The sequence below is a fragment of the Carcharhinus amblyrhynchos genome, chromosome 24, assembly GCF_965287045.1.
Source record: "Carcharhinus amblyrhynchos chromosome 24, sCarAmb.v2.hapA, whole genome shotgun sequence".
NCBI lineage: Eukaryota > Metazoa > Chordata > Chondrichthyes > Carcharhiniformes > Carcharhinidae > Carcharhinus > Carcharhinus amblyrhynchos.
This window is the reverse complement of record NC_137347.1, coordinates 32,988,644-33,013,843: the sequence shown is the minus strand read 5'-3', so window position 1 is coordinate 33,013,843 and position 25,200 is coordinate 32,988,644. Positions and strand designations below refer to the sequence as shown.

The following is a 25,200-nucleotide window of genomic DNA, read 5'->3' as shown; positions in this document are numbered from 1 at the left end:
GCCCTTCGTTACTTGTTTTTGCTCGAATTAGAATTCAAATGTTAGAATGGGGATAAGTTAGGAATTGTGTTCCTGTTCTGTGTACACACACATGGGAGATGAGTTTGACATACAAAATGGAAGGCCATGCCTGGTTCACATTAACTCCAAATCTGCAGGTGCCAGTTTGAAACTTTAAATTTTCCATTTGTTATCCTGAAAATTAGGCTATGAACCATAGTGTTCAAACACAGACACAGTAAACAAATTGAAATATAAAGTCAATTTGGAGGATAGTGTAGATTCAAGATAAAAATGGTTTCTCCACATTTCACATACTCCATAATTTGAGATGGTGATATTCTAATGGTAGTTTCAAGTACAAGTGTGCCTTACACGATTCTCAGAACAACAGCTATTGATAGAGGTCGAAACTGGAGAAGACAGTTGATACATGCTAACCTTTTTCTTTAATACTGCCCATTACAAACAAAACAACCTCAGATGAAGTGGGCCACATCTCTCAGATAAGCACACACATATACAAATACAAAGACACAATGGATTATGAAATTTTCACCCTCAACAAATCAGAAGTTTAAACATATATTAAAAAAAAACTTTTCAGAACTGCAAACATTTCCTTGTACTAGATAATGGTGGTACTTGGTCATCAATTGCAAGGCTGAATATCACAAAGCAGACTTGGTGGCACATACCCATTACTTATACATGTTCACAATTATTTGCACTTTAGCAAAACTGTGTAGAACATATTTGTCAGACAACCAATCATATGACATTGTGCTGTGTGTTTGAGAGTTGAGGTGAGCCTCTGGAATAGTTTTGATGAAAGCCACATCCCCAGTCTCTCTCTCGCTTTCCGGCCACTCCCCGAGAAACATCATTTTAGCTATTTAAATCCCTAAGTTCATTCCATGAAACCCACCTACCCAAGAAAAAAAATTCTGCCAATATCTAATGTTCCAAATGATCAATCCTATTTAATAGTGTAATCACCATGATTTGACTTGTCCTAAGCATTACATTCTTTGGAGTAAGGATTGCTCAAGTACATGTAGAGATGTTGAAATACATTATGTAGGTTTGCACCCCATCCCTCAAAAGAAATTTAAGAATCCATTCAAATAGTTATCTCAGTGGAACAGGTATGACAAATGGCTGCCTGTCTGGTACATCAGTTTACTTAAAATAGCTGGAAAATTCCAAACATAACTGTAACATTCAATTTTGTTTTTCTTTAAATAGAAAAAACCCCCAGTGAAACATATTTACAGGTCACAGTAGAAATACAGTGAGCCAGAACAATGACACAAGGCCTCAATGCAGACAGGTGATCAGTTCAATACTTAAAAGGTTACTGTCTGCCAGTAAATGGGAAGACTGTTAGCTCACAGCTCATCTTTTTCATAATCCTCAAGGTCCACATCACTTAGATCAATGTCCTCTTCTGCTGGGTACTGAGGAAGATTAGAAAGAAATTTATTAAGGCTTGTGATCATTGCTTAATAAAAATTTAATTTCTTCCTGTTTTCTCACAAAGACTCTGACTCCCTCAGTTTTGAGAAGTCTTATCACCAGCCACAGGAAAAAAGGGAAAATCAACAATACTTTTTGTTTAGGGAGAGAGTAGTGGGATTGAAAAGAGTAAAATAAAGGCTTTCTGTAGGAGTCTTGCTACGGTTTGCCAAATGCAAACTTGTTTCCACTTAATCAAAGTTGCAGTGTCTTTAATTTGAAGTCCAGATCTAATGGTATGCGACTTCACTTGGAATAATTTTTACATTATATGATCAGCATTACACTTTGCTGTTTGGCAGCACATCTTTAGATGCCCCTTATGAATCTCTTTTTAAAAGCTAGTAGATAGAAAAACAGCATTTAGTTCCATCCATAACAGCCACGTACTGTTACAAATGCAGTTCAGACACAACAAATAGAAAGAATAGGCTATGGGGTCAGTTATTAACTCACCTGACCATCCATGCCATCCCATGGAGCTACCACATTAATTGTGGGGAATGCAGCTCCTTTGACAGGAGATGTTGAGCCTCTTCCAACCGACAGCTCCCTACAGTAAAATTGGAAGTTTATTTAGCTCAGTTTTTGATTTAAATTAAAATTGTGTAAAAACATTAGAAAAAAATAGAAGTTAGACTTTTCAAATATCCAAGGACCAGAATTGCAATACAACATTTGCCTCAGTTTTTAAGCATGGCAGGGCCGGTGGCAGGGGGCACACCCCTGCTGACTCGCACTCTGCCATTTTATACACCAATGAACGTGGACTGGCATGAGGCAGGACTTCCATCTCTCACTTAGGGGACAGTCCCTCCTTGGCTGGCAGCTCTCCAGTCTCTTTGGCAACAATGTTGGAGTGGCCACAAGAGGACTGCACAGAGCTGCCTGAGAGCAAGTCCCAAGGGGCCTGGAGTATTAGGAGGCCCAGAGGTTGTCAGGCCTTAAGGGGAGCACGCCCCATAGCATCCTCCCAACATTTGAACTTTTTTATTTCCTGATTCCCCCACAGAGTTTCAACCTGCCCAACAACTGAAAAATTGTGGCTGGGTGAGAAACAGCTCTCAAGTGGCTGAAACTGGCTGTCTCAGGGCCTCAACTTAGAAAAGGATAGGCTTCTCTTCCGATGCCTTGCCCCCCACCCGTCAGCATAAAATCGCTGTGAGGTTGGGGTGAGCAACTCCAGAGAGAATCCTGTCTGTGCAACATCAGACTCTCCCCACCCCCCCCCACGTCACCTGATTCAAAAAACAACTTGGGAGACGGGGGTAGTGTAAAATTCCAGCCATTATAGAATTATTGAATCCTACAATGCAGGAGGAGGTCATTCGGCCCAATGAGTATGCAGAACCACAATTTCCCCTCCAAGTCCTATCCCCATAATCTAATGCATTTACCCTAGCTAGTCCCCCTGATATTAAGGGGCAATTTAGCAGGGCCAGTCCACCTAATTCACACATTTTTGTACTACGGGAGGAAACGGTAGCACTCAGAGGAATCCCAAGCAGACACAGGGAGAATGTGCAAACCCCACACAGACAGTGACCCAAGCCGGGAATTGAACCTAAGTCCCTGGCACTGTGAAGCAGCAGTGCTAACCACTGTATCAACCCTATACAAGTCCCTGCAAAAAAAGAAAGAGAAAAATAAATAAGGGATCATTTTAATACTGGAGCCAGCAATTTTGTGTAATGAAAGTGAGTGTCCCACTGGAACTCCGTTTGGATTAGGAAGTTTTTAATCCCTTAGGCTTTATTCTATACCATTCTGAAAATGTTTGCAGCTTTGTTTGTATGAACACTCAGTACAAAATATAAAATATTAACTGAAATTTGGCATATGGGTGGCAATCCCTTCCCACTTACAGAGGGTAGCAAATTATAACATGGTAGTTTAAAGCATGTGGAATGGCACATCCTGGTTTACAATTTGTTTGGATGTCAGACACAATTACCTGAGAAACTCGTTGATGCCCTGTTCGCTAAATGAACCTTTCAGCAGAGCATATTTCATCTTCCTGGCGTTAATTGTAGCCATAGCTGGGTAACCAAAACCACCAATCCCCAAAGAATCTTCAAGTTCTGCCTGGGCACCCGCCTCAGTCCATAGCCAACTAGTAAGAAATACAAAAACCAATTACTCAAATGAATTTAAATATGAATTAGCAATACAAAGTAGCAAACATACGGCATACTTGATGTAACAGACATTCATAAGTATTCAGCTCAACTGTTCATATATATTTGAATGTAAAAACTTATTTTTTTCCTTCATAAGATGTGGGCAACGCCGGCTAAGCCAGCATTTATTACCCATCCCTAATTGCCCTGAAGATGGGGATGAGTCACTTTCTTGAATCGCTGCCATCCTTATGGTGCTGATAAACTCTAAAGTGCTATTGAGGAGTTCCAGGATTTTGACCCAGTGGCAGCAAAGGTACAGCAATAAAGATCCAAGTCAGAATAGTGTGCAACTTGGAGGGGAACTTGCAGGTGCTACACTTGTCTTTTTTGTAGAGGTCACAGGTTTGGAAGGTGCTGTCAGGAACTACAGCAGTTCAAGAAAGTAGCTCCTAACCACCTTCTCAAGGGAAACTACAAGTCAGCAATAAATGCTGAACTAGGCAGCAATGCTCACATTTCATACAACAAATTTTTAAAAAGTTTCTGCAGTGCATCTTGTAGATAAGAACATAAGAACATAAGAACATAAGAAATAGGAGCAGGAGTAGGCCATCTAGCCCTTCGAGCCTGCCCCGCCATTCAATAAGATCATGGCTGATCTGTTGTGGCTCAGTTCCACTTTCCCGCCCTCTCCCCATAACCCTTAATCCCCTCTCTTATCAAGAACCCATCAACCCGCTTCTTAAAAATATTTAGCGAGGCAGCCTCCACCACTTCAACGGGCAGAGAATTCCAGAGATTCACCACCCTTTGAGTGAAGAAGTTCCTCCTCAACTCCGTTCTAAACCGCCTCCCCTTTATCTTGAGATAGCACACACTGATGCCATGGTGCATTAGTAGTGAAGGGAATGAATGTTGGTGATAGATGGGGTGCCAATCAAGTGGGGCTGCTTTGTCGTGGATGGTGTTGAGCTTCCAAAGTGTTGTTGGACCTGTTCTCAAGCAGGCAAGTGGACTGCATTCCATCACACCCCTGACTTGTACCTTATAGATGGCAGACATGTTACATTTGCTACATGTTTCATATTGGACAAATATTTGAATGAATTTACTTACCCCCAGAACTTCTTTTTGTATTTGTTTGCCATACTGCTCAGAACTGCCAAATATTCATTTCTCCCAGAAGCCCCTGTAAACAAACGTAGTCAAGTTAGCTACATGGTGAAGCTGAATGTGTTTGGACATCAATGTAGTTTTATATATTTTATAAGAATGAATGTCTTCTTTTTTATCAAATGGGTATGGATTCACAGCAAAAGGCTGATGTAACCAGAATGAGACAATATATGGAGGGTATGGGTTTATTGTGTTTCGCCCATGAGGTTATGTGATTGGTTGATTTGGACAGACAGAAGTGATCCTGCGAGTAAGTTGCAATACCACAGTATAGACAGGCTTCATTGACCAACTAATCTTTTCTTATCCATGCTTTTCATATTTATATAACTAGAAGGACAGTTAAAAGCCCACCTGTATCCAAGATGTGTGGCAGTACAGCAACAATACAGAGTTGATGGTCATCACATGTTTTCTTCAGGATGCCTTCATCAGTAATCTATTTTTTATAGAGAAAAATAACACATTATCAAGTATGAATTTATTGGCAGGTGTTCGATCCTCGCAAAGTTCACAAGAAATCATTTGAAATTTTAGGTGTACTTTGATCATTTTGCATGGGATCAGGATGATTACTAATGAATATAAATGCTCCTGTATACAATTAACATATCTCTTGACAAGTACCCATTACCTGTGAAAGACAAGGGGCTGGATTTTTGCTACCAAAGTGGGTAGCTCAAGTTGGAAAATTTCCCAACTTCCTGGACACTGCCCCCAGCAAGAAGTCTTCAGGAATGTGTAACTTTGCTCTGTCAACCACAGACACATAGTGCAAGCGGCCATGGGGGAAGGCAAGTACCGACACAAGCCAGGTCTCCATTCTCTGGGACCTCGTCTAAGTTATTTGAGAGGTCATTTGTACTTACCCCTCACCATTATAGCCTCTCAAAACTTCCATGACATCCACCCAGTATCCACCACAGGGAGACTTCAAGAGCCATAGATAAATGAAAATAAAATCTTCTAGCATAAGTGAAGGGTATGAAAATAAGAGTAAGATTTTAGAAACAGCTGCATCAACTTTCTAGTTTACTCCTCACCTCATGCAGTTCAGGAGCTGGCGCATTTTCAGCAAACAACTCGAGAGCACGCGCAACAATATCACCTTTCGATCTTCCACCTTCATAGTCAGATGGGGTGTCTTCATCTTTGTGGAATATCTTAATGGTGGGATAGCCACGGATCTGGGGGCAGAATCAATGCAACTTTTACCTGACAATAGTTTTTAATACACAAGTTAAAAATCAAAAAAGGTGCAGCATGAATTAGATTGCTATAAACTTATTTTTGAAGAATCATTTGACTGAAACAAGTAAGTGTTGGACGGCACTGCTAATTTAGAATATTCTTCAGAAATTCATTGACTTATGGTTGATACATTTACAAAAGTCTGAGGTCACATACCAAAAGCTGTCAAACTTTTAAATAGACTGACATTGCATTAAGACCATAAGACATGGGAGCAGAATTAGGCTGCTCAGCTCATCGAGTCTACTCTGCTAGTCATTCATGGCTGATTTTTTTCTCATTCCCATTCTCCTGCTTTTTCCCCATAACCCCGATCTCCTTATTAATCAAGAACCTATCTATCTCTGTCTTAAAGACACTCAATGACCTGGCCTCTACAGCCTTCTGTGGCAAAGAGTTATACAGCCTCAGAAGTACACCCCTGCTCTTGTATTCTACAAAATAGTCTATGCCTCCATTCCTCCTTCCAAAGTGCACAACCTCACACTTTTCCACATTGTATTCCATCTGCCATGTCTTTGCCCACTCTCTTAACCTGTCCAAGTCCTTCTGCAGCCTCCCTACTTTCTCAATACTACCTGTCCCTCTACCTATCTTTATCATCTGCAAACTTAGCAACAGTGCCTTCAGTTCCTTCCTCCAAATCGTTAATAATGCATATTGTGAAAAGTTGTGATCCCAACATTGACCCGAGGCACACCACTTGTCAACGGCTGCCATCCTGAGCAAGACCCTTTTATCCCCATTCTCTGCCTTCTGCCAGTCAACCAATCCTCTATCCATGACAGGGTCTTACCCGTAACATCCTGGGCACTTAGTCTCCTACGTGGCACCTTGTCGAAGGCCTTCTGGAAATCTAAATAAATCAAGTCCACTGGCTCTCCTTTATCTAACTTCCTTGTTACCTCCTCAAAAGAACTCTAACAGATTTGTCAGACATGATCTCCCCTTGACAAAGCTGTGCTGACTCAGTCCTACTTTATCATGCACTTCCAAGTACTAAGCATTAAGTTGATCTTTCTCTACACCCTAGCTATGATTGTATCACTACATTCTGCATCCTCTTGTTTTCTTCTCTATGAAAAGTATGAGCAAGAAACAATATTTTTCGCTGTATGCTAATACGTGACAATAATAAAATCAAATTTGAGATGAAACAGATATAATCTCAGACTACAACAAAATCACGCTTCCTATAATAATGTGCAACTAACAAACCTAACACTTTACAAACATATGCAACAACAAAACACGCTCCCATTTTTAGCAGAATTTTTGTTTGACAGAAGGTTTGCTATCAATTACAGAAGTAAAACCGTATCATACAAGTACACCAATAAAATCTGAAGAACATTGCACTTTAAAGGAAATTAGCTCTAAGCATTAAAACTTGTTGCAACCAGAGTTACACTTGCTACTACAAAGTCAAAAGCCTCTTGTTCACTTACCCCATACCGGCCAGCTAGCAGCTGATTAGCTGTGGCATCCACTGCTGCCAATTTCACCTTTCCGCCAGTTTGACTTTTGACCTCGGAGGCTGCCTCTGCCCACTCAGGTTCCAACCTTTACAGCACAAAATTTTTTTTAAAAAAAAGTCAAGTTACACATTTTATGTACTCAGAACTCATATCTTAGCTAGACATTTAAGTAAACAGAATGGTGCACTGGAGTTATTAATTATTCACAATATTTGCTCACCCACATGACCCAAGTATCGCCAATGTTATACAGACTACTGGCCAATTTGAGAGACACCAATCTCATCTTCTTGAAACAAATCATTCTGCACTAGAACATAGAACATTACAGCGCAGTACAGGCCCTTCGGCCCTCAATGTTGCGCCGACCAGTGGAACCAATCTAATGACCCTCTAACCTAAACTATTCCAATGTTATCCATATGCCTATCCACTGACCATTTGAACGCCCTTAAAGTTGGCGAGTCCACAACTGCTGCAGGCAGGGCATTCCATGACCTTACTATCCTATAGTACTTAATGCAGTACTATCCAATTAAAAGCTACTGAATAGCTCTGGGTGTGTCTGAGGCTGCACTAACACATGCATTCACTTAGTAGAGAACATCTTATGCCTGCTCATAATATAGGTTAACTGTACTGTATGTTAACAAAGAGTAAAACACTAAATGATGCTTTTGTATTTTTTCAAACCATGACTAGACCATGCAATGTGTATTCAGATCACACCAAATGATAGTGTCTAACGCTCCACTTTTAAAAACTACCAGAACTGCAATCTAGATTCACAATTAGCCAGATGAAGATAATGACTGATATATTTGATAATTCTGTATGAATACCAGGTAATAAAACAAGAATCTCAAGGCGTCTTACAGTTGACTTACATTTACACTGGCACAGAAAATTACATGCAAGTGTACAGAAGTTATATTTAAACTTAAAATCTCTTGAGTAAAGCAAACCCCAATAGAATTCACCTTTAGCCCCTGCACACAACCTCAACGCACTGACTGGATAGCAATGACTCCTTGCTGAAGGCCTTTTTCAATGGCAGACATTATTCTCCAGTATACAGCAAAAGTCATTCTGTGTATCAAAGTTGTGTGCTGACAGACTATTTACTGTAGCAACCAAAACCAAACATTTCATCATTGATAGGATACAAGCATCACTGTCAAGGCCATTTACTGCCCATCCCAATAGCCCTGCCTGCTTTATATAAAAATGCTTTTAACAAAGCCAGGGAAATTTTAAAACCAATGAAAAAATGACTTTGAAAGTGATAGTTCTAGTCAACATGTCAAAGCACAGCAATTTTCATCGCTGGAAGGTGGCCTCCAATAACCTAAATGATTAAACTTCAAAAGATATATAATTTGCCACTCTAGTATGCTGGAAGATATCTTCAATTTGAAATGCTCCAAATTAGACAGAAAAAAAGTTTACTTCATGAATGCAAATTCCTTCAGATCATGCAGATTTGTCCATCTATACTTAGGGGAGGCAGTGGCATAGTGGTACTGTCACTAGATTAGAATCCAGAGACCAGGGTAATGCTCTGGGGACCCAGGTTCAAATCCCACCATGGTAAATGGTGAAGCTTGAATTCAATAAGAATCTGGAATTAAAAGTCTACCGATGACCATGAAATCATTATCAATTGTTGTAAGAACTTATCAAGTTCACTAATGCCCTTTAGGGAAGGAAATCTGCCATCCTTACCTGGTCTCGCCTACGTTTGACTCCAGACTCACAGCAATGTTGCTGACTCTCAAAAGCCCTCAGAAATGGAGGACAATTAGGGATAGGCAATAAACGTTGGGTCCAACCAGCGACACCCATATCCCGTAAAAATGAGTTAAAAAAATTCTGAACACATCAGTATATCAATAGCACATTTCTCCCCAGTGTACTTTAGGAAGATAATTAGGTACCTTTTACAATGCCCACACCATGGTGCATAGAACTCCACTAGCCAAATATCACTGCTGCCAATCACATTTTCGTCAAAGGTATCATCAGTCAACTCAATCACATCTTTTTTACCAGATCCACTGCTCTGTAATCGGACAGACAGCAATTAAAACTAAAGAATGCAAGAGCTTGACAATTGAGTGACTCTCTTTTCTTCACCCACCAAAGAGAAGGTGAATGTACTTGTAACAAGGTAAGAGCTTGAGTTAGTTAATTGTGGAAAAGCAGCAACCAAATAGATATCTTTCTAATCTCATGTTGTGTAAAATGTGAATTACACAAGAAACAAAAAAGGCAATGTAGCATTTTCAGCAAACAACTATTAGTTGACCAAATCTTTTGTAGTTTTAGGTTTTACTTCGGAGCAGTTGATTTTAACAGTCAAAGCTGCAAAACCTTAGTATTTCATACATCAATATTGTGCCAAAATGGGAGTAATCTAGCAAGTGTAAAAATGGATCGCAATCATGACATTAGATGCCTAGTAGCTGATGGCACCCATGAAAAGACTTTACCTTTTTGCCAGAAGAACTTGAGCCAGCCTTGCCCCCAAGTCTATCCCGGACAACTGATCTTAAAGTGTTAATGGCCGCGTCTGTGATTCCCTGGGCTGATCTGGCACCTGCATGAAATGACAATCAGCATTACTGAAAACGTTTCTCTTGGATTTAAAATTCCAGTTCACAGCAGCACAAAATTAATTCATAGCCAATCTTCCACAATCAAAATTATTTTGGAAAACGTTAAATATCTTGATTTGACTTATTAAATAATAGCACATAAATACAAGCTGATAATGTAATATGTGTCATCAAAACTTAAGCCCTTGTTACTTGAAAATGTTTTACTTTCCTTCAATTTAGTCATGCAGTTACAGCTATCAGTTTTAAGATGAGATTGGAACAAACATCTCACTTTCTTAAGACTTGTGAAATTTTATCAGCATCTCTAAATTTACAACTTGGTTAAAAATATACTATCATAAAGAATGCACTTCGTTATATCAACTGTGGGGAAATATTAATGAATCATTTGCCCGAGTGCAGTTCAACAGAGTTCTCCACAGAGTAGGCCATTTAGCTCTGCAAACCTGTTCAATGAAATGGCTGATCTGTGATCTAACTCAATATACCTGTCTTTTCCTGTTTCTTAATCCCACGCTAAAAAAAAGTCTGGTTCTAATTTTAGACCATGGCTTTAAAATCCCAACCAGCAGCAATAATTTCTACCTAACTGATTGGTTCTCTTTAACATCTTCAAAATATTGATCAAATTAGCCCTTAACCTTTAAATTGTGGGGAATAAACCAGCGCTTGTATAATTCCTCCTTGTAATTTAACCCTGAAATCCAAGTATCTCTGTGCCATTTCTTACCATTATAATCATCCGGTTTGTACTTATTTGATCCAAATAGCTTGATAGTTGGAAATCCCTGAACGCCATATTGTCCACCAAGAGACTGATGTTTGTCTGCATCCACTGCCCCAACTTTTACAATTCCCTGCAATATTACAACAGAGTTACAAAGCAAAATCCTAATTTCATCCTTACCCCATCCCTGAATTTGATAAAGATCCAAATGATAATACAGAAAGCAATTTCTTGTACATTGTGTACCCCATGCTATGTTAAAAAAATACAGCAGTTAGTTAGTTGATCAGAAACAAACATGCTCAAATAACTTTAAACTATGAATTAGAAAGTTTAATCAGCTAAGGGCTAACCAACAAAGGGTAAGATTCTCTGGCCATTACAGAATGCCATAAAACACAGCTCCCAGAACAGTGAGTTCATGTATTGGCCCACTGATCAAAGGAATTGAAGAAAACAGAATAGAGGAAAATAAATTGCAGAGTATTTATACACATCCTGATCAGTACTTAGTGCAGCAACAGTGGCCCTTCTTTAGCTGAGGTATAGTTTATGAAGCTACAAGGCTGGGACTGACATACATTTTGAAAAATGTTTAAAAACAGTAACCAAGCACTTTTATAATGTAATCTAAAACTAGACAAATGGTCAATAAATGTGCCTGTAAACATTTACATACCAAGAGGCATTCAAATAAAACCAAATGGGTTATAATTCCCCCAGAAGTATTGTAACGAGAAAATTCAAGTGGAAAAAAACTTTTTATTGTAACCTAAAAGTTAGTTAAATCGCATGTAATTAAAAATACAACCTTCAAGGCGGATGCAGCTTTTTTCCACTCTGGGGCCAAACTCTGACAATGCCCACACCTGAAACAGGATTTTTAGAAATGTTATGTATAGAATCAACATGTAGTAAGTCCTTAATTCAATAACTGCTTCAAAAAAGCATTCCTGAATTCAAGAACTGATTGTTTCATAATGCACGATTAAAGCTAACCAATGACTATAGTTCTGCATATGGCTGATCTACTAGCAAAGCAGGTACTTTTGTATATACTTGGCAATGGTGCAACCATATATACTTCCTCCTAAAAACGTGTATTCATTTATACCAGGTCTTTATTTCACTTAGTAGCAGACCTTCCACGTTCAGTGAAACAGAAAATGTATATACTACGGGAAAATTGTATGTCAGCCAAGGCGTCTGACTGTTCTGCCTTCACTGATCATCCTGCATAAACTAGTAACTTAATGCAAGTACTAGAGCTTTTTGTGCTACATTTCACACAATCCAACATGGAATAACAAGATCGGTATTTGATTATCACATAGAAATCACTTGCCCAGCATTGCTCTTCACTAATTCATACCAGAAACACCTTTAATACAGGCAAAACTACCTGAAATTATTAGGGACATAATCCACCATTCCTTACAGGATTCACTATAATAAGAGCAAGATGACAAGCTGCAATTTCTGCAATTTGCAATCAGTGGTGGTAGAGGCGAACTCGCTGGATGAGTATATGGGATTTAATGGGATTGGGAGTTACAGATAGTTCTGTGGCTTGGTGGGTATGGATGTGATCGGTGCAACTTGTGGGCCGAAGGGCCTGTTTGTGCTGTAGTGTTCTATGTTCTATAATTTAGTCGTCACATGAGTGTTAACCCAACACATACATTACACTTGTTGCAACTTGTTAAAAGTTTTGAGAGAGTTTTTAAATATTAACTAATTCAGTTTTTTAAAAAAATAAAGTACATACAGAATCGACTGACCTTGACTAGAAAAGATTGTTGACCTAACAAGCAAATATGCCAAGAACGAACAATGCACATGTATAGGCAAAAAGGACTTGCATGTTGGATAGAATATGAAGAGTTTTAGGATGAGCTGAAATTAGGGGTGAAAGATGCAATGGAGAGCACTGAAGTAACCAAGTAGTGAAGAACAAACACAGTTAGAGTTGTAGAGGCATGTGAGCTTAAGTAGGGAAAGAGATGGTTATAAGAACATAAGAACATAAGAAATAGGAGGAGTAGGCCATCTAGCCCTTCGAGCCTGCCCCGCCATTCAATAAGATCATGGCTGATCTGTTGTGGCTCAGTTCCACTTTCCCACCCTCTCCCCATAACCCTTAATCCCCTCTCTTATCAAGAACCCATCAACCCGCTTCTTAAAAATATTTAGCGAGGCAGCCTCCACCACTTCAACGGGCAGAGAATTCCAGAGATTCACCACCCTTTGAGTGAAGAAGTTCCTCCTCAACTCCGTTCTAAACCGCCTCCCCTTTATCTTGAGGCCGTGCCCCCTAGTCCTACTGTCTTTTTTGAGCGGGAAGAGTCTCTCCACCTCTATCCTATCCATCCCATTCATCATCTTATACGTCTCAATGAGATCTCCCCTCATTCTTCTAAACTCTAACGAGTACAAGCCTAGTTTATTCAGCCTCTCCTCATAGCTCAATCCCCTCAACTCCGGTATCAGCCTAGTAAACCTCCTCTGCACTCCCTCCAGGGCCAAAATATCCTTGCGCAGGTGCGGCGCCCAAAACTGCACACAGTACTCCAGCTGCGGCCTCACCAATGCCCTATACAGCTGCAGCAAGACCTCCCTACTTTTATATTCAATCCCCCTCGCTATGAAGGCCAGCATCCCATTCGCCTTCCTGACCACCTGCTGCACCTGCAAGCTGGGTTTTTGCGACTCATGCACAAGGACCCCGAGGTCCCTCTGCACCGTCGCCTGCTGCAGTTTTTCGCCACGTAAGTAATAGTCCTTCCTACCATTCTTCCTACCAAAGTGGACCACCTCACACTTGCCAACATTAAATTCCATTTGCCATTTCCTGGCCCATTCGCCCAGCCTATCTAGATCCTTCTGCAGACTCTCCACACCCTCCGCACAATTTGCCTTTCCCCCAATCTTGGTGTCATCAGCAAATTTCGACACCCTGCACTCGGTTCCCTCCTCCAGATCATCTATATAAATGGTAAATAGCTGAGGCCCCAGCACCGACCCCTGGGGCACCCCACTAGTCACCAACCGCCAATCCGAATAGCACCCATTGACCCCCACTCTCTGCCTCCTATTTGACAACCAATCCTCTATCCACGCTAACACCCTACCCCCAACTCCCTGTCCCCTGACCTTCTGCAATAACCTCTTGTGAGGTACCTTGTCAAACGCCTTCTGAAAATCCAGAAAGACCACATCCACCGGCTCTCCTCTATCCACTGCCCTAGACACATCCTCATAGAACTCCAGTAAATTTGTCAGACACGACTTCCCTTTAATGAAACCGTGTTGCGTCCGCCCTATCAAGCAATTCCCTTCAAGATGCCTCGCAATTTCCTGCTTAATGACGGATTCTAACATTTTACCTACCACAGACGTTAAACTAACCGGCCTATAATTCCCCGCCTTTTGCCTGGCACCCTTCTTAAACAACGGCGTAACATTAGCCGTTTTCCAATCTTCCGGCACTTCCCCGGAATCCAGCGACGTCTGGAAAATAACCACCAAGGCATCCACTATCACCTCCGCCATTTCTTTCAGAACCCTCGGATGCATTCCATCCGGTCCTGGGGACTTGTCCACAATCAGCCCCTCCAGTCTGTCGAGCACCACCTCTCTAGTAACAGTAATGTCATTAAGACCCTCCATTCCTACCACCTTTCCATCGCTAACACCCGGCAAATTATTCACGTCCTCCTCCGTGAAGACAGAAACAAAAAAGTTATTCAAGACCTTAGCCATATCCCCATCCCCTACCACTAGCTCCCCTTTCTCATCCTCTAAAGGACCAACGTTCACCCTAGCCAGCCTCTTCCTTTTTATATATTTATAAAAACTCTTGCTATCCTTTTTTATATTAAGTGCTAGCTCAGCCTCATAGCTTCTCCTACCCTCCTTTATCAACTTCTTTGTCAATCTTTGTTGACATTTAAACCTTTCCCAATCCTCTTCTCGCCCACTACTCTTAGCTACTCTAAATTCCTCCGCTTTTAATTTAACACTTTCCTTTACCTCCTTCGTTATCCACGGCTTATTACCTCTCTTCCTACTGTCCTTTTTAACCATCGGAATAAATTTCTGCTGAGCACCAAGAAAGATCTCCTTAAAGATCCTCCACTGCTCCTCAGCAGACCTACCTTCCAACGCACTCCCCCAGTCCACATTTGCCAATTCTTCTCTCATCCTACCATACTCCCCTCTATTCAAACAAAGGACGCGTGTCCGGGAACCCACTTTCTCCTCCTCCATCTGCACCAGAAACTCCACCATACAATGATCACTCTCTCCAAGAGGATCCTTCACCGCAAGGTCCCTAATTCTACCCGCCTCATTACATAGCACCAGATCCAAGATAGCTCGCTCCCTCGTCGGCTCCAACACACACTGTTCAAGGAAATTATCCCGGCAGCATTCCAGGAACTCCTCCTCGAGCCCACCTCGTTATGTAACATTCTTGGAAGTAGGAGGACTTGGTTCAACATTGAACAGAATGAGGTAGTTTGCTGTAAGTTGAAAGGGATGGATTTGCGTAGGAAACTTGCAAAATGGGCTTCTAAATATAGGAAGCTATGGCTGAATCAAAAAGTCATGATGTGGAGATACCAGTGTTGGACTGGGGTAAACACAGTAACAAGCCACACAACACCAGGTTAAAGTCTAACAGGTTTATTTGGTAGCAAAAGCCACTTGCTTTCGGAACGCTGCTCCGTCATCAGGTAAGTGGGAGTTCTGACGAAGGAGCAGTGCTCCGAAAGCTAGTGGCTTTTGCTACCAAATAAACCTGTTGGACTTTAACCTGGTGTTGTGGGACTTCTTACTGAATCAAGAAGTGCAGAACGTTGCTGGTAATGATTAAATAAGCTTGTCATGTGTCTCGCAGAATGTATTGGCACTTACTCCAAGTTCTGACTACCAAAACACTCAGTACACAATCCATTGCACACAGATTTTTTATATAAGACTTACCATACTTGGGCTAGTTTATACTCTAAGCTGATAACCTCTATTCCTATTTCAGTATTTGTCATGATTTAATGAGCTTAAAATGATGAAATTCTTATGCTTCCTGAATGCTTTCCTCTATACTACCTTTAAGTAAACATTACAAGGTGCATTGATTTGGAAGTGCTCCAAATTGGGGGAGCAATTTATATTATGGATATTATGGGAGACACAGCTTTAGAGGCATCAGCATCAGTTTTACATGTCCACTAAATACCATGCACATGAAGTTTAGGCAGACTTTATATCCATAGGATCTGATTTATTTGTTCACCCTATTTCTATTCTTCCATAAAACATTTAAAGAATGCTAATTGAAAATTTATCAGATGCCATATCCCAACTAAAGATCAGCTCATTCGTTATAAACTATGAACAAAACTAGGCATTTCCTTATCCTGCAATACTTGATCTTGCATTTAACTAGTGAGCTACTGCAATCCTGGAGAGAAGAAATGAAGAACTGGTTGATATACTTGGCTGGGTTCCATTTAAATTGACTTCTGGGTCTTACTGAAACTTTCAGATGTAGTTTTGACATGATGTGGGTTTCAGTTGAAACATACTAGATGTTTGAACATTTGGTACAAATAATTTTTGGAATAACATTAGACCTAGCTAATTACATGTTTCCTGTGTGGTCTGCACAAAATAGTTTTGAGCACTACACACATACAATCTTTTTTAAAAAATTTGAAACACTATTTGAATGGCAATTTTATGCCTTTCGTAACTTGAATAAAAGCAACTTTCTTCCAGTCTGGGGCCATATTCTGACAATGCCCACACCTAAAACATGAAAAAACTTTTTGGGTGTGATAAACTCAGCATGTAACAAATTTAATTCAAAAAACATGCTTAAAAAAGCCCTACTGAACCCGAAATCGGACCATTTTATAATGCATGATTAAATTTAATCCATGATTATAATTATACATATGGCTAATCTACCATGAATGCCAGTAGTTTTGCACACATGTGGCAATGATGCATCCATATAATTCTTGCTGCAAAATTGTTACCATTTTTAAAACCAACCTGTACGTTGTGGATTCTGTACTGGGTTATTTGGTCCACTTCCATATTCAGCAAAACAGTAAACGCTGCACAGTACAGGAAAATTGCACTGAAGCCAAGATTCACTTATCTTATGCTTTTCATAGGACCTCAATAATGTTAAATAGATTATAGATCAAAGTAAAATCTAAACATGCAAGCGGAATAGTATCTAACTGTAAAGTGATAGGCCTCGGTGATACTGTGTACACCTCACCATGACCTAGCCCATTCATTTTTAAGCCACTGTTTATGATAAACAAAATGCAGTGTACTCCAGTTGTTAAACTGGTGTTCTCCTGACTTACCATGGTGCATAGAACTCCACCATCCAGAGTTCATCACTCTGAATGACTTCTGTGTTGAAGTTACTTGGAGTCAGTTCCACAACATCATCACTTGCTGAATAGAGGGCATTGACAGAGACCAGCAAAGACCCAAAGATACCTGCAACTGAAAACAAGGATTCTGTATTACATTCTCAACGGCAGGTGATACTTCAAGTGTAAGTGGATCAAAATAACGCACACAAAACTTTTAAACAATTGGTACCTCACTAATATAAAACAGTTTATGCACAAAAACTCAATCCTTGCATAATTCTGTTCAACTAATTCCCATGAAACATATACATCTTAAATACAACTCTGCAAACAAGTGGTTTAAAATTTTAATTGCATTAAATCCCCACATACAAACCAAATTATCTAGTTACATATACCCCTAAGGTTGCGTAACTCAAAATATCCATAAGCAGAAATAAATGTACATTTTCAATTATACAGATCTCCCTGCATATCGTTAATTCAAATGTTTACAATTCACTAACAGACCAATAAAGTCCAATTGCATCAGTTAGGATTCCACTGTTAGTGCATAAACTCACTACAGGAATATTTGACATTTAAATTTATTCAATATTGTGTGCATATGGCAATATTATACAGAGAGTTTAATGAACCTCAAATGCTCTCAGTCTGCTGTGATCATTTTTCTCTCCATTACAGGAAAACATCCACATTCCCCAGTCCAATTATCAGTTCAGTTAGGCAAACTGCAAAACTTGTTCAGAGTTGTTTGAAGGATGATTCCCCCATTGAAGGTAATCTGGATTAAATAACCAACATATCATAAAGTGTATTTTGATGTATTGTTTTATCATCTATAAGGTGTTAAAACATAGCTAGTAATATTAGTCAACAATATCAAAATCTTGCATACATCCCCAAAGTGATTGCTTCACATAACAAGTTAGCACAATCTCAACTTTCTTCTGGAGAGAGACATATGCCTGTAACATTTTCTAGGAAGTCCAGTTTGTTTCAATAGAGTCATTAGATTTCTAATGCTAAGGAACTGCTCTGAAATAACGTCAATTTGTAGTAACAAGACTTTATTAAGATATGATCGAAGTACAAGAGGGAGGAATTCGAGAAAGGCCATCTTACAACATTTAGGTTTCACATCATAAGAGAACTTAGATTGTCCTTCTTGAATGCATTGTATGTTTTATTTAAAGGTGTTGGGTGCAGGTGCCCCAATCTGAATTTTTAAACATGTTTTATTCATTTCCTAAAGTTACAAAGCCAGTGCACAGTGAAGACAGGGCAAGCCCTTAATCCATCTCCTTGCTTGCTCCAAAAACCAATTCAAATTGAATCCAACTCATGGTTCCCCACAAGAGACATGCTAGATCCAAGCTGACAAGAAAAGGCATTACATCTGCTCTCAGGATTGATCCTATTTCCTGATTATTGTCTCTCCCCTGTCGGTACGTATCTGAATATATTTTAAACCATCACTGTGTGGTAGTCCACACGTGTTTACGACTTATCACAGCACACTCTCTTCAGCACAGGCTGGATTTCACAGGCATGATGTGCTGACCAGCTCCAAGTTGGTAGCTACAATAAATGACAGGCAAAGAACAGTTTGTTGCAAATTTGCATCTCCTTCAAGTATCCATGCTTTACAAACGGCGCTAATATGGAAGTAGAGACACAAGTAGTAGACAGAGAAAAAATAATTTCAGGGAAGTTTAAAAGCAATATATATCCTTCATACGTCAACATTTATAAAACGTTGTATTCATCTTGGTAAAAGAGCTCACTAGGTTTGTGCTGACCTATTGCAGTGCCCTGCCAGAGATCAGACTTTAGTGGGTAACTCTGATCTGCAATATCAGGCCGCCCTGTGATTAAATATTGATGGAGAAGCAGCAGTGTGGATCCAAACCAGCGTGGTATTTTCTGTAATACAGAATGTGATGCTCCTTTAGTGTAAAAGGTCAGGCCCGTTGCGGCCTAGACAGTAGAGAGACTGGGAGACACTCACCGAGCACACCAAGCAGCTCCGACTCCCCGCTCCCGGGCTTCATCCTAACCGCTCAGGCGTTTGACTTCCACTGCCTGGAGAAGCGAGGCCGCGGCTCTCTGGAGCTGGGTCCTGGATTAACAGGCGAGCGCTAACGGTCAGTCAACTGGTCACTCACTGGCGGTCAGTCGGGCTGTGTCCGGAGCTGTGGGTCAGTCGGGCTGTGTCCGGAGCTGTGGGTCAGTCAGGCTGTGTCCGGAGCTCTGGGCAGGTCAGTCAGGCTGAGTCCGGGGCTCTGGGCAGGTCAGTCAGGCTGAGTCCGGGGCTCTGGGCAGGTCAGTCAGGCTGAGTCCGGGGCTCTGGGCAGGTCAGTCAGGCTGAGTCCGGAGCTCTGGGCAGGTCAGTCAGGCTGGGTCCGGAGCTCTGGGCAGGTCAGTCAGGCTCGGTCCGGATCTGTGGGCCGATCAGTCAGGCTGGGTCCGGGGCTGTGGGCCAGTCAGACTCGGTCCGGAGCTATGGGTCAGTCTCGAGCAGCCGGTGCCAGTGTGCACGCTCCTGCCGTGGCTGGCGCTGATTGGCTGTTACCCCATTGTGACCTCAGCGCGGCTGCCAAAGCCTTGGCCAATCAGAAGACGGACACGTGTCAGCAGCAGCGGCGCCGCTGGTGGAGCAGAGCAATGCAGGAGGGAGAGGGGTAGAATGAATAGAGGGGCAGAATGGAGAGATAGAAACGGGAGAGTCAGATATAGTAAAAAGTCTGACAACGCCAGGTTAAATTCCAACCGATTTATCTGATAGTAAACTCACTAGCTTTCGAGGGGTTTCCCTGTTCTTCAGGTGAATGGAGAGTTCTGGCCAGAATTCTCCATTCTGTGTTTAACCCAGTCCAACGCCGGCATATCCACATCGAGTCAGATATAGACAGAGATGAAGATATAGAAACAGATGGAAAGAGAGAGATGAAGAGATGGTGATAGAGAGGAAGAAGATCGATAAACAAGGTAGATCGAGAAGAAGAGATAGGGATAAATTGAGAAGGATAGTTGGAATTGTGGTCGGTGCAGAGTCAATGGGCTGAATGGCCTCCTTCTGCACTGTAGGGATTCTATTATGTTAAAAGGTGCTCTCTCTCTGTAAGATATAAACATATAAGTTGCAGTTACTCCAGTATTTTCTATTTGTATTTCAGATTTTTAGCATCTGCAGTACTTTGCTTTTCTATGGGTCTGGAGGAGCAGTAAATAGCAGTAGAAGCATTACTATCACCTGCTATTTGTTGAGTCCAGAAGATTGTAAAGTGCCCAATTGAAAGATGACTGCTATTCTTCAAGTTTCATTGCAACAACATATTGAGGCCACAGTATGCGTGAAACTCTTAAGATTTCCAGCAAAAGTATTTGTTTGACTGGGGTCGGTGCTGGGGCCTCAGCTATTTACCATTTATATAGATGATCTGGAGGAGGGAACCGAGTGTATGGTGTCGAAATTTGCTGATGACACCAAGATTGGTGGAACGGCAAATTGCGCGGAGGGTGTGGAGAGTCTACAGAAGGATCTAGATAGGCTGGGCGAATGGGCCAGGAACTGGCAAATGGAATTTAATGTTGGCAAGTGCGAGGTGGTCCACTTTGGTAGGAATAATGGTAGGAAGGATTATTACTTACGTGGTGAAAAACTGCATCAGGCGACGGTGCAGAGGGACCTCGGGGTCTTTGTGCATGAATCGCAAAAACCCAGCTTGCAGGTGCAGCAGGTGGTCAGGAAGGCGAATGGGATGCTGGCCTTCATAGCGAGGGGGATTGAATATAAAAGTAGGGAGGTCTTGCTGCGGCTATATAGGGCATTGGTGAGGCCACAGCTGGAGTACTGTGTGCAGTTTTGGGCGTCGTACTTACGCAAGGATATTTTGGCCTTGGAGGGAGTGCAGAGGAGGCTGATGCCGGAGTTGAGGGGGTTGAGCTATGAGGAGAGGCTGAATAAACTAGGCTTGTACTCGTTAGAGTTTAGAAGAATGAGGGGAGATCTCATTGAGACATATAAGATGATGAATGGGATGGATAGGATAGAGGTGGAGAGACTCTTCCCGCTCAGAAAGGACAGTAGGACTAGGGGGCACAGCCTCAAGATAAAGGGGGGGTGGTTTAGAACAGAGTTGAGGAGGAACTTCTTCACTCAAAGGGTGGTGAATCTCTAGAATTCTCTGCCCGTTGAAGTGGTGGAGGCTACCTCGCTAAATATTTTTAAGACGGGGGTTGATGGGTTTTTGATAAGAGAGGGGATTAAGGGTTATGGGGAGAGGGCGGGAATGTGGAACTGAGCCACGACAGATCAGCCATGATCTTATTGAATGGCGGGGCAGGCTCGAAGGGCTAGATGGCCTACTCCTGCTCCTTTTTCTTATGTTCTTATATTTATGAACTCTAGTTTTCTTCAACCCCATAAGCAGGAACATTTTCATTCCTACTTCAGTCAATGCCACATGAACAGTTGAGTAAAGACCAATCACTGTATAATCACTCAGCATTTGTGACTTCTAAGAAAGAGTAATACAGTAAATTCCAGCTATGGATATTTAGGTTCAATGTACCATTTTTCTTACTTGTAAGTTCTAAAATCTTCAACAGTATTAAGTTTTAGACTGCCAATAGAAAAGGCAAATGTTGTTTTAACCACTTGTAAAATGACATGTTACCGCTTGTTAAATTATTTTGTGTGAATGACAGCAAAACAGTTCAATGTTTTAACTGAAGTGCCAAAGAAAAATATTCAACACTGTAATTAGTCACCATGATTCAAGAAGAAATGTGTATCTCAACATAGAGAATTAATTTAAAAGCAAAGTACTGCGGTTGCTGGAATCTGAAAAAAAACCAGAAAATGTTAGAAAACCTCATCACGTCTGACAGCATCTGTGGGAAGAACATAGAGCTGACATTTCAAGGGTCATCTAGACTCAAAACGTTGGCTCTAGAGAATTAACTCTAGGGTCATATGGACTCAAAACATTAACTGTGCTTCTTTGTATAGATGCTGTCAGATCCGCTGAGTTTATCCAGCATTTTCTGTTTTTATTTCAGATTTCCAGCATCCACAGTAGCTTACTTATATATTTAAAAAGCATAATGTTGGTTAAATCCTTAATTTTTATAATCATTGAAACAGAAACATAAAATATAGAAGCCCTTCCAGTCTGCTCCACCATTCATTTTGGTCATGGCTGATCATCTAATTCACTAATCTGATCCCGCCTCTCCTCCCCCTGCCATTTTCCTTTACCCCTTAAGCCCCAAGTGCTATATCTAACTTCCTCTTGAAATTATGCAATGTTTTGGCCTCAACTATTATTTGTGGTCATAATACAAATAAAATGGGAACCACACAATATTTTTATTGACCCCAGTACATTTTCTGCCAAGTTGATGGGGTATTGCCCAGGAGACTTAATTCCTGAAAAGCCTAGGAAAATTAACATAGAAGATAGGAGGAACCATTTGGCCCTTCAAGCCTGCTCCACCATTCATTATGATCATGGCTGATCGTCAAACTCAATAGTTTAATCCTTTTTTTTTATTTGTGAGACAAGGGCACCACTGGCTGGCCAGTATTTAAAAGCCCATCCTGAGTTGCCTAAGGGCAGTTGAGAGTCAATCACATTGTGGCTCTGAAATCAAATGTAGACCAGACCAGGTAAGGATGGCAGATTTCCTTCCCTAAAGGATATTAGTGAAACAGATGGGTTTTTCTGACGATTGATTATGGTTCCATGGTTATGAGTAGATCCTTAATTTGAGATTTTTTCTTTTAAATTCGAAGTACACCATCTGCTGTGGTGGGGTTCAAAGATGTGGACATGCTGGTGTTGGACTGGGGTAAACACAGGAAGAAGTCTCACAACACCAGGTTAACATCCAACAGGTTTATTTGGTGGCAAACACCACTAACTTTTGGAGCGCTGCTCCTTCGTCAGGTAAGTGCCTGACAAAGGTGCAGCGCTCTGAAAGGTTGTGGCGTTTACTACCAAATAAATCTGTTCGACTTTAACCTGGTGTGTGAGGCTTCTTACTGAGGGATTCAAATCCAGGCCCCCAGAACAATAGCTGAGTTTGTGGATTAATAGTATAGCGTCAGGCCCACGCCTTTTCCCTATAACCTTTGAACAACAACCTCAAAACTTATCAGGAGTATTGATTGGGGCTAAGGTGCATGAGATAACTGAATCAACGTCTGAAAAGGGGCAAACGACTAACACCGAACTCCAACGTGTAGACTGGCCACTCGGCGCCGTTTTTCAACGTTACTTCCGCCTGCGGCTAAAACAAGCGCCGGAAGTGGCGGAACAGCGAGTGGCCAATCGGCACTCGCCGTCCCGGTCCCGCCTCTCATCGTCGGCGCGAGGATCCGGGCAGCAGCGCGAGGGGTCACCGTCAGGTTTCAAAGTCGTTAACGAGAAGATGAGTCCAGGAGCCAAGCAGGAACCCAGGCCCAGCAATGCCCAGAGCGGCATCAAGGCCATTCTGCTGGGGCCACCCGGGGCGGGAAAGGGCACCCAGGTTAGTGGGGGGAGAGGGGTTGGTGGGGGAAGAAGAGCGGGAGGGGGGGTGCAGTTGGTGTTGGCGGTGGGAAAAGAGAAGGGGGGGGAGGGGGGGGTTGGTGTTGGCGGTGGGAAAAGAGCAGGGGGGGGGGGCGGAGTTGGTGTTGGCGGTGGGAAAAGGGGGGGGGGGGGGGGGGGGGCGGAGTTGGTGTTGGCGGTGGGAAAAGGGCAGGGGGGGCGGAGTTGGTGTTGGCGGTGGGAAAAGGGCAGGGGGGGCGGAGTTGGTGTTGGCGGTGGGAAAAGGGCAGGGGGGGCGGAGTTGGTGTTGGCGGTGGGAAAAGGGCAGGGGGGGCGGAGTTGGTGTTGGCGGTGGGAAAAGGGCAGGGGGGGCGGAGTTGGTGTTGGCGGTGGGAAAAGGGCAGGGGGGGGCGGAGTTGGTGTTGGCGGTGGGAAAAGGGCAGGGGGGCGGAGTTGGTGTTGGCGGTGGGAAAAGGGCAGGGGGGCGGAGTTGGTGTTGGCGGTGGGAAAAGGGCAGGGGGGCGGAGTTGGTGTTGGCGGTGGGAGAAGAGCAGGGGGTGGTTGGTTGGTGTTGGCGGTGGGAAAAGAGCAGGGGGGTGGTTGGTTGGTGTTGGCGGTGGGAAAAGAGCGGGGGGGGTTGGTGTTGGCGGTGGGAAAAGAGAGGGGGGGGGTTGGTGTTGGCGGTGGGAAAAGAGAGGGGGGGGGTTGGTGTTGGCGGTGGGAAAAGAGAGGGGGGGGGGTTGGTGTTGGCGGTGGGAAAAGAGAGGGGGGGGGTTGGTGTTGGCGGTGGGAAAAGAGAGGGGGGGGAGTTGGTGTTGGCGGTGGGAAAAGAGCGGGGGGGGGTTGGTGTTGGCGGTGGGAAAAGAGCAGGGGGGGGGGTTGGCGTTGGCGGTGGGAAAAGAGCGGGGGGGGAGTTGGTGTTGGCGGTGGGAAAAGAGCAGCACAGCACAGGAAACAGGCCCTTCGGCCCTACAAGCTTGCACTGCCCATTTTAACACTCGGAGTGCCTCATTTCCAATCCTCCTCCTATCTACGACTTCTGTCTACATCTTGTGGACCCCACAAGGGTGTAACTTTGGAGAATTATATGTGCACCAGATTGAGGGAGATCCAATTTAGGGACAGTTTATTAACACCAATCAGCCTAAAAGCACGTTTTTGGGGTGTGGGAGGAAACCGGAGCACCTGGAGAAAACCCACGCAAGCACGGGGAGAATGTGCAAACTTTTGGTGGTGGGAGAAGAGTTAGGGGGGTGGTGGTGAGATGGCGGGGTGGGAGACGCGGGTTCGGGAGGTGGGGGCGAGGCGGGGGGACGCGGGTTCGGGAGGTGGGGGCGAGGCGGGGGGACGCGGGTTCGGGAGGTGG

At 42.6% G+C, this 25,200-nt stretch overlaps 2 protein-coding genes across 5 annotated transcripts in view; one reads left to right on the top strand and one right to left on the bottom strand.

Annotated features, from left to right (window-relative positions):
- Nucleotides 1-430: 430 nt before the first annotated feature.
- pdia6 (protein disulfide isomerase family A, member 6) lies at nucleotides 431-19,558 on the bottom strand. The gene is made up of 13 exons (XM_080211138.1): nucleotides 19,307-19,558; nucleotides 17,281-17,425; nucleotides 11,706-11,763; nucleotides 10,898-11,024; nucleotides 10,039-10,145; nucleotides 9,484-9,608; nucleotides 7,517-7,631; nucleotides 5,861-6,004; nucleotides 5,172-5,256; nucleotides 4,758-4,830; nucleotides 3,473-3,631; nucleotides 1,975-2,071; nucleotides 431-1,460 (listed from the first exon to the last, which is right to left on the bottom strand). Exons 1-13 carry the CDS (start codon nucleotides 19,347-19,349, stop codon nucleotides 1,392-1,394), a joined length of 1,347 nt encoding a protein of 448 aa, XP_080067264.1. The 5' UTR covers nucleotides 19,350-19,558; the 3' UTR covers nucleotides 431-1,391.
- Nucleotides 19,559-23,659: 4,101 nt separating this feature from the next.
- The window catches only part of ak2 (adenylate kinase 2), a 28,762-nt gene continuing 27,221 nt past the window's right edge, over nucleotides 23,660-25,200 (top strand). For all 4 annotated transcript variants that reach the window (XR_013889411.1, XR_013889410.1, XM_080211667.1 and 1 more), the window contains exon 1: nucleotides 23,660-23,835. Coding sequence is in view for 2 of the 4 variants with exons in the window: in XM_080211667.1 (XP_080067793.1) it covers nucleotides 23,737-23,835 (99 nt within the window). In the remaining 2 variants the exon portion in view is untranslated. The remainder of the gene's footprint in view (nucleotides 23,836-25,200) is intronic.

Excerpts from the sequence above, each read along its gene's own strand:
- pdia6 (XM_080211138.1), bottom strand. The coding sequence starts at position 19,349 with ATGAAGCCCGGGAGCGGGGAGTCGGAGCTGCTTGGTGTGCTCG. Across the intron at positions 6,005-7,516 it reads TGCTAGCTGGCCGGTATGGG|ATCCGTGGCTATCCCACCAT; the intron begins GTAAGTGAACAA and ends TTCTGCCCCCAG. Across the intron at positions 2,072-3,472 it reads GGCATCAACGAGTTTCTCAG|GGAGCTGTCGGTTGGAAGAG; the intron begins GTAATTGTGTCT and ends ATTTTACTGTAG.